Below are 8,252 nucleotides of genomic sequence, written 5' to 3'. Positions count from 1 at the left end.
AGGGTCCGGCTGGCCCAGGCAGGAGAGACCCAGAGGCATCCCACCGCTTCCATCAGCAGAAGAGACGTAAATCCAAAACAACGAGGAACTAGGTGGTGTCAAAGCACCAGCCGGGGGCTCGGAGACATCCCTGGCGAGGGCCCCTTGTCCTGCACCCGTGGTGTCACTCTCGAGGACGGAGCGTGAAGGTGGTGCTGCACTATGGCACTGCTCCTGCGAACGGTGCCCTCAAGACCCGTGCCAGTTTGAAACGGGTGGTGGTCACAGACAGAGGAGTCTACGCTGGCTGCTTGGGGCGGTTGGACAACCCCACCCAGCTGGAAGCAGAAAATCCTGCTGAGGGAGGGGAAATCAGACCCCAGCCCAGCCACAGGCTGGACAACGCGGCCGCTGCTGTGATCTGGACAGAGCCACACGCTCCCTGAGAGTCCAGCGTCCAGGTGCAGACTGATTATTGCTCAGTTTGTCACCAATTCCAGACTAATTCTTGCAAAAAAACCCCCCAAAAACCCCAAAAAACCCCGGTTCAACTTCATTGCAAACCCAAGAGGCAGGAGGGCTGCCTTTCCAAACATCCCCCGCCCTGTCTTGGGATCCAGCCCATCACTCCTGCTTCCCAGGAGAGCCCTTTCCCCTGTAAGCCGTTTCTCCGGGTAGCCCCAAGGGGTATCTGCCCGGCACCTGCCCTGCTCCTGGCCCGCTGGCGAGGAGGGACAGGCAGGCACAGTACTGCAGCGCAGGCAGGGGCTGCTCCACCTTCGCAGCAACAACATCACGTATAGGGTCTCTGAAATATCCCTCCAGCTCCTCTGTATTTGCCTCGCGGACCGTGCAAGGGGTGTCAGGGCACTGCTGCTGTGGGTTACAAGGCGAGCCTTCCTGGGGCATCCAGGCAAACAGGATTGGTTTTCTATTACACACGGAGCCTGTTCTGAAATTTCCTGCCCACATCTCTCCCAGGAGCAGGGAGTAAGAAGGTGAGGGAGGAGGAAGGCAACTCTTGCTCATCCAAAACATTTACTGTGAAAACACGAGGCTAGAAGAGGAGTCGGTGAAACCATTAGAAATAGTTTATTGTTACAGCACACCACAGAGGTCACACACCACTCCTGGCTCTTCCTCTCAAGGAGACACAGTACAATCTGTTTGCTGCAGGGATTAGAAGAGGAAGCTGTTGGCAATCTGCTCCAAACTTTCCTGTTAGTTCAGTAAATGGCCTCTTTACTGTATTAACAAATGCAAGGAGCTGCGTTAACCCCTTCGGCACTAACCCACTCCCTCTCTGGACCAGCTTCCACCCAAGGAAAGCACCGGGCGTTCAGCTCCCCGGCCGGCAGTCACCGGGACCTGGCACAGCCTCGCCGCAGCTTCCCCTGGGGACGGTTGGCTCGTGTCTCTCTCACTGCCAGGACGTTCATGAGAAAGAAAACTGGAGCATACGGACTGCGGTGCTCCCTCCCTCCTTGGCCGTGGTGATGTGTGCCAACCCTATTTAACAGGGTTTACGCAAAGTGCTAGCAGCAAAAGCTGTGCTCCCAGGAAAGGTCCCTTCAAGACCTTATTGGGAGAGTCCAGCATTCACTCCCATGAATTACAAATTAAACAGGGTAAAATTAAACAGGTCGACGTGAGGCTAGCAACGGACTGAAGGAGCCTTGAAGAAAAAACGTTCCACAAAAATGCTACAGACACCACCGTGCTGATGAAGACAAGGCTCTCTCTGGTGGAACAAGTGTGCATTGCAAGACAGCCAGGATGGTAACTCAGACCAGAGCAACAGCCTTGCCTAGAGGAAAAAAAAAAAAAACCACCAAACCACAGGAGCATAGAACAGGGTACAGCCCTGTCCCGTTTCAGCTCCGGCTGCGAAAGCCGGGGTGAGGGGTTTGGCTGTTCCAAACACTGGCCGGGGTGACGGGCGCATTCAGCATAGGCACAAGGATCAGTTTAAACCAGCTCTGCCAATTTCAGAGAAAGTTCTTTGTTTGCTAAAGTTGCACCGCTTAGCAAACATGGGTCCAAGGCTTGTTGGGACCCCGGCTTTGCTGTGAAACATTAATTAAGAGAGAGTGCAGTGGAATTGAAAACAAGGCAGCTCCAAAGTGCCTTGATGGTTCGGCCCCAGGCCCTGCTCCTCGCGGGAGGATGAGGATGCCCCAGCCAGTCTTTGGAACGTAACAGGCGGAGATGACACGGAAAGCGTGACTCCAAGCAGAGTTGCTGCTGGCCCATCACCACACGGAACGCAGCACAGTCTCTGGGATTACTTATTATTGTCTAGCACCAGATCACATAACCCCAAAGGCAGTCACTGAAAGTCTCCAAGGACCCTCTGGTCCTTCTTCTGCTCTCTCAGAAACAGGGATTAAGGGTTGTGGCTTCAAGAACATCATAAATAAAGATCTGCAGTGTCCTGAAGAGCATCTGCAAGCTGGCAAGTAAGCTTGCTTCCAAGAACAGCTAAATCTGCCCGCCACCTGGCTGGCCAGGCAGCTTTCCAAACACTTCACCATCCCTGCCGACCCGAGCGCCCCGCTACACCACGCTAAGCACCAGACCGTCCTCCACAGCGCAGGCTCAGAAGGAACTAGTCTCCCCTCTAACTACTAATCGAGCAGAGTTCTTTGGAGTGTTGATTTAAGAAGCCTCACGCCTCATGTCTGGTACAGAACGAGCCTCGCGTTTACCCCAGCCTGACCTTTCCTGTCTCCGACCCTACGAGGAAACACCAAACACGAGCTGACAACTGGAAGCAGAACTGATCTCAGCCCATCTGAACGTTGCAAAGGTGAACTCTGATGATGGTGCAGAGCCAACAAGGTATGACTCCTGGCTCCTAACACAGGCAGAAGACTCCTTGCTGTAATTTTAAGAGGCTCATCAGATTTCTGTCACACCAGGTCTCACTCAGCACCACGGGTTACCAGAGGCAGGCAGGCAGAGCGAGATCTGAATGGGAATTGTTACTCTGACTCACGCCCAGCTCTTCACCTTGCCCAGGAGATCGGGCTTTTCCCCCCAGTCAGCACCGCTGCCAGCAAACGCAAAGCCAAGCAATCACTCTGAACTTTTCTCAAATGAAACACCCTCACGCGTAAGCTGGTTTTACACAAGGCCGACAGAACCGTTTTCAGCCCGTAGCACCAAGTGTCGCTGCCTGCGGAAGCTCAGGCTTGCTGCCTTCTTTCAGGCTGCCTGCGCTCTGCCCGTGCCCCTTCAGAGCCTCACACACGCTAGCCAGTCCGATTCGCACGAGGACAAGAGACACTGGCAGCCCTTCCACAAACAGAGTCAGAAGAGGAAAAGCAAAAGGGACCGAGAGGAGTGCAGACACCGGTGTGGTCTGGAGGGTTCCCGAAGGCAGTGGCTCATTCTCGCCCAGCCCGATGCCCGGGACAGCCGTTTCAAAGACACGATCACTCCGAGGGTGGGACTTCCTGGGGATTCAGTCAGAGCAAAGGCAGATTTACCACTGAAATCAAACCTAAAGAAAGCATTTGCCTTCGGAAGTTTGAGAGTTGTTGTTTAATCCCGAGACAGCGCAGCTGAGTGAGTTTAGAATTTAAGTTACAAAAAAAGAAAGCACTAGAAAATAATCTTGATACAAGAGCAATAATCAGCTGAGGTTCCCCACCCTGCACAGGGAATCCTGCTCCACAATCTGCCCAGCACAGCTGGGATGCTGCCAAGGCTTTGCTCGTTCCCAGCACACGCTGGGATGGCAAACCGTCCTGGGTGAAAGTTACGTGGGGGAATCCCCAGAAGTGGAAGTTAAGACGCTGCCACCAGTTCTGGTTTTGGCCTGTTCTTGACGGGTGACGCTTCTGTGGAAGAAAGAGAAACTTGTTACAGAAACAGAGAACGCAAATGATTTCCAGTCATCTCCTGCGGAAGAACTAGGACTCATAATCCACTCCTCTGTAGAGCAACAACTGCTTGCACAGCACCTGAACTAATAAAAGTTCATTATAAATAATTTCACATATCCAGCGTGCCCCTCTTTTTCACAGCACTTGAGGAATTAAACCAGTTTCAGAACATACCCGACACAACCTTAGTAAGCCACCAGCCCAGCGACACAGATCTAGGGCAGCAAGCGATTTCTCGGCGGGCAGACAAGCTTTTCCCCTCACCCCTTCGTTCTGACAACACGAGTCTAAATGAGGCTCAGTCAGCTGCACGCAGCAAGGGCAGCTTGTATTTTGTTGGGCCATCCTGCTGCCAGTGTAGAGAGATGACATCTGATCCACGTTTGCTAGTAAACAAGCACTAAAATGAAACCAGCCCCGTCTCCCACATCCCAGATTTCTCCTGGGCAGATTCCACGCAGAGGAAATGGCTTCTTACAGCTCCTGGCTTCCACAAGCAGGGACCTCCAGCTTCTGCGACCGACGGTTCGGTGTTCTGCTGACCCAGGAGACAGACTCTTCACCAGTTTGCCTTCTGGCACCCAGCTCGGTCCAGCTCTACCTCACTGTTTGTCCCCAGGGGCAGGCTCCACCTTCAGTTCTTCAGCACGGACAGACGGCTGGCAACCCTCTGTGAAGACTCCGTCCTCACCAGGCAACAGGCCAACAGCGCCCATTGGGTCACTCTCCTTCACGAGCTCTCTCCCACTCCCCTCTTCGCGCCCAGCTGCACAAACTCTGCCCCTGAGGTTTCGGATCGCTCAGGAGCAAACACGCGTGTAGCATCAGTTGTGCAGAGCTCGCGCTCCAACAGTCCTGGAATTGTGGGACTCCAGCGATCCTCATCCAGCTGGTTCAAAGTTACCGTTAGTTACCTGACGGAAGGTCACAAGAGCTACGAGTCGTCACGAACCTCACCGAAATCCCGTTTTGTGCAGCGTGAATGCCCGTTATCTGTGGTCACAAAAAAATTGCTCCCGCATAGCAGCAGGCTGCGATGACACGCAGGGGACCAGTTTGCGTCGCGCGAGAAAGTCTTGCCTGGGTCAAGCAGAGCGCCAAGGAAGGAGTTCCTCATGGAGCTTCACAACGGAACATACGCTGGGTGTTTCAAGGCAGCTGGTAGTCTCATGGCAGGTACGAAGCGTGACTTAAGAAGAGCAGATGTAACAAAAAGGAACTCTTCAAGAGGAATGGCTAGATGCCGACTGAACAAAGAGACCAGAGCCTTGGGGCCTCTTATGGTAAAGGGTCAGCTGGATTTGTCAGAGCCATGTGGGGGAAGCTTGCGTAGCCCAGATCAACGGGGCTTTAAACCAGAAAGTTTATTCCTTCACATTTGCTAGGACAATACTTACAACAGGAGAGGGTCTCAGACTATTGCATGGAACTGAAGCATGCGAAGCCAAAGCTGCAGAGCGCATAAAGGAAGCGTACCTGCGATCTTTTCTGGGAGTGGCTCAGAAGGAACTTCTGGAAGCTCCATCTGTTCCTGCAAGAACATTAAAGACAACACATGACACATACCCCACGCGCCAGGCGGCGGTCGCAGACCCCTTGCACCACGGTTTTGTGCAAAGACTGTCTGGGAACAGAATAATAATAATAATAACAACAGATTTCACACACAAACTGACATCTGCCCCCAGAACTGCAGGAAGGGTTATGGGCTTCAGTACTGCCCAGTAAATGAGAACGAGGGGGGTTTTTTAGTTATTAAATGAGACTTAATAGGACCCTGTATTAGTTATGAGTCTCCTCAAATCAACGCTAGTTGCAGAGCCTCTCCACCTCAGTCTCCACTGGCTGGACATTTCCTACAGTGAAGCCAAGCCGAGCCAGTGTTTGGAAGAGCCACAGGCACCACAGAGGTGGGTGGGGATGATAACATACACTGACTTCTGTTATCTGAGCACGACCCAGGACTTTCAAGATCTTCATCTGGCAAAGTGGAATAGATATCCAGTAAGAACAGAGATCAGCTGACCATAACAGACAGCAAATAACGTACAACCCTTAAAAGCATCCCATTTTTAAATGGCCCCTCCCTGTGTGCGGAGTGACTAGCTTGATCTTTGACGACACAGGAACTGGGCACAAACAGGTATGATTGAGATCTCTGGCAGAATAAGGTAAGCTACGGAGTGTGAGGGAAAAGATACTTTCTCCCCTATTACAAACAGCTTTGTGAAATTGTGGATTGAGAGTAATTACAAGAACATCAGGTTAGTCCTACCTGAGTAATAGCGTTTAACTCTTCGAGAATGGCATCTTCGTCTTCCTCAGTCAGGCTGCCAGCCAGTATCTCATCTATTTGCTACGAAACAGAGGAAAAGACATATTCCAGTCAACAGCAGCGTAGCAGAAGCAGCTCTATGGCTTGTAGCATGGTGCATGCACACGGGAGAGCGATGGAAACACGGGGTGAAGGGGTACTCGGAAAACCAGCAAAGCTAATTTTTTCCGCAGGCAACTGAGATTTAATTCCCAATCTGATTGCCTCTTAAATAAGGCTGGGAACGCAGTGCACATCAGAGAAACTCTGTATGGCAGGCAGTCTCCGCTCACAACTACTCACGCACACAGTACGTACCCTCTGGTACTCCACAGCATCTTGGGTTTCACCTATTATTCTTTCTACTTCTTCTATTGACATAACCTGAAGAAAAGAACCAAAAATCCATGCATGAGCGAGGCCTGCGGGGAGACGGCTACAAACACCCAGGACTCTGCCTAGTCCAAGGCAAAAGCGTGCTCAGCTGACTTGGTCACACATACCTGGTGCATTTTGTTCAGACATTCATTGCCTATTTTCAGGCCCTCAATGACCTTCATTTCAATCTGGGTGAATTCAATATCCTGGACCTGAAACAGGATGGAGAAGGGGAAACATCACAGGCTGTCACATTCCCATCGTTAGACAGATACAGACTGCCAAGATCCCCAGGGAAACTGTAAGGGGAAATCAGTCAATAGCCCTTTCTCCAGCGAGCAGTGGCTTAAATTATACCAGTAGCAAGAAACACGCACACAAAAAGCCTTATACAGGCAGCTGCAAGAGCATGTTCGACAGCCCTTTAGCTGATTTTCTCGCTGACAGTCTAAGCTGAGGCCGTAGTTCCCATGGCCACCCCAGAACAAACACATTCATTGCTAAGATCAGGGTACCGAGGCAAGCCCGAGGAATCGTCTACTGCAGCTGTCCACACTGTGACTAAAGTTTTACTAATTTACAAAACGCGTATTTAGTACGTGACCTGCACGACAGACTCGAAACGTACTCACGGCCTGGTTCTTTAGGGAAGAGTCACGGCATACGTGTGATTTCAGAGACATCTGCCCTTCGGCCAGAGGGCTAAACCCCCATTAGGGCTTGACAGTTAAAATACAATTCCACACAATCAAAAGGAACCCCAGAAAAAAAAAGACTTATACCCAACGCCCCCAGAGGGCCACTCGCAGCATACAGCAACCGATTCTTGCTTACCATCCGCTCCAAGTTGCTGATTTGGTTTTCCGTTTTGTCTAGAAGCTGCTCTTGGTAACGTTTCTTCTTTAGCAAGAGCATGGCTTTTCTGGAGGAAAACAGGAGGAAAATTCAGCACAGATGAAAGCAAATAAGCCTAAAAGAATCATATCAAAGCCATATTTGTTTTGTGCTTTTTCCAAAAGAGGGAAACCCCCCCCCGTGCAAATTAACTGACAACTCTGACCTGCTCCTGTGAAGAATGAGGATGAGCAAATTAATCATAAATTTGCTGCCTGGCACAGGAAAATTTAGGTATATTTGTCGTGGATTAGGACTTCACTGGGCCAGTTGTGCTGTGGCAACGCAAAACGAAGTCCTTGCACAAAAGGCTTAGGACACACACTCAAAACAAGCAGTAAGAGACGGCCACTGTCCCCCGCGGGCCCCCCCACCCCCCCCCCCGACACTGCGGCAGGGAAAGAGAACCGCTTTTTGAAGACCCGTTTTAACACCAGCCGTGGAACGCAGGCCTCTTGGTCGCAAGTATAAAACTTTAAACTAAACTTCCTTTCTGAAGGAATAACCTGTAACTATCTCCGCAGCTCATCGACGCCTACGATTCCGTAACTTTTCCCTTCCAGGAAAACGGCCCTTTATTTCGCACTGGCGCTCCCGGCTCCTGCCGGGCCCCCGCGGCCGCCCCCAGGCAGAGGCGACACCTCCTCACTCACCCTTTTTTGCCCTCTCTCAGCAGCTGCCGGGCCAGCGCCCGCTCTCTCTCCCGGTTCAGACTTATCCGCCTCTGGTACTGCTTCAGCTTGTCCCGCTGCTGCTTCAGTTGCTAAGAGAGAGAGAACGACAGACGGACAGGCCGA

General features: G+C 51.7%; 1 protein-coding gene across 1 annotated transcript in view; it reads right to left on the bottom strand.

The window, feature by feature from the left end:
• Nucleotides 1-1,056: 1,056 nt before the first annotated feature.
• The window catches only part of CHMP6 (charged multivesicular body protein 6), a 10,449-nt gene continuing 3,253 nt past the window's right edge, over nucleotides 1,057-8,252 (bottom strand). The window contains exons 3-9 of the mRNA XM_009276829.1: nucleotides 8,109-8,218; nucleotides 7,396-7,483; nucleotides 6,687-6,773; nucleotides 6,502-6,567; nucleotides 6,145-6,225; nucleotides 5,346-5,400; nucleotides 1,057-3,824 (exon numbers count right to left, since the gene is read on the bottom strand). Coding sequence (XP_009275104.1) covers nucleotides 3,772-3,824; nucleotides 5,346-5,400; nucleotides 6,145-6,225; nucleotides 6,502-6,567; nucleotides 6,687-6,773; nucleotides 7,396-7,483; nucleotides 8,109-8,218 — 540 coding nt within the window. The 3' untranslated portion in view covers nucleotides 1,057-3,771. The remainder of the gene's footprint in view (nucleotides 3,825-5,345; nucleotides 5,401-6,144; nucleotides 6,226-6,501; nucleotides 6,568-6,686; nucleotides 6,774-7,395; nucleotides 7,484-8,108; nucleotides 8,219-8,252) is intronic.

This window comes from Aptenodytes forsteri, unplaced genomic scaffold (genome assembly GCF_000699145.1).
Source record: "Aptenodytes forsteri isolate BGI_AS27 unplaced genomic scaffold, ASM69914v1 Scaffold34, whole genome shotgun sequence".
NCBI lineage: Eukaryota > Metazoa > Chordata > Aves > Sphenisciformes > Spheniscidae > Aptenodytes > Aptenodytes forsteri.
This window is presented reverse-complemented; position numbering and strand designations above follow the sequence as displayed.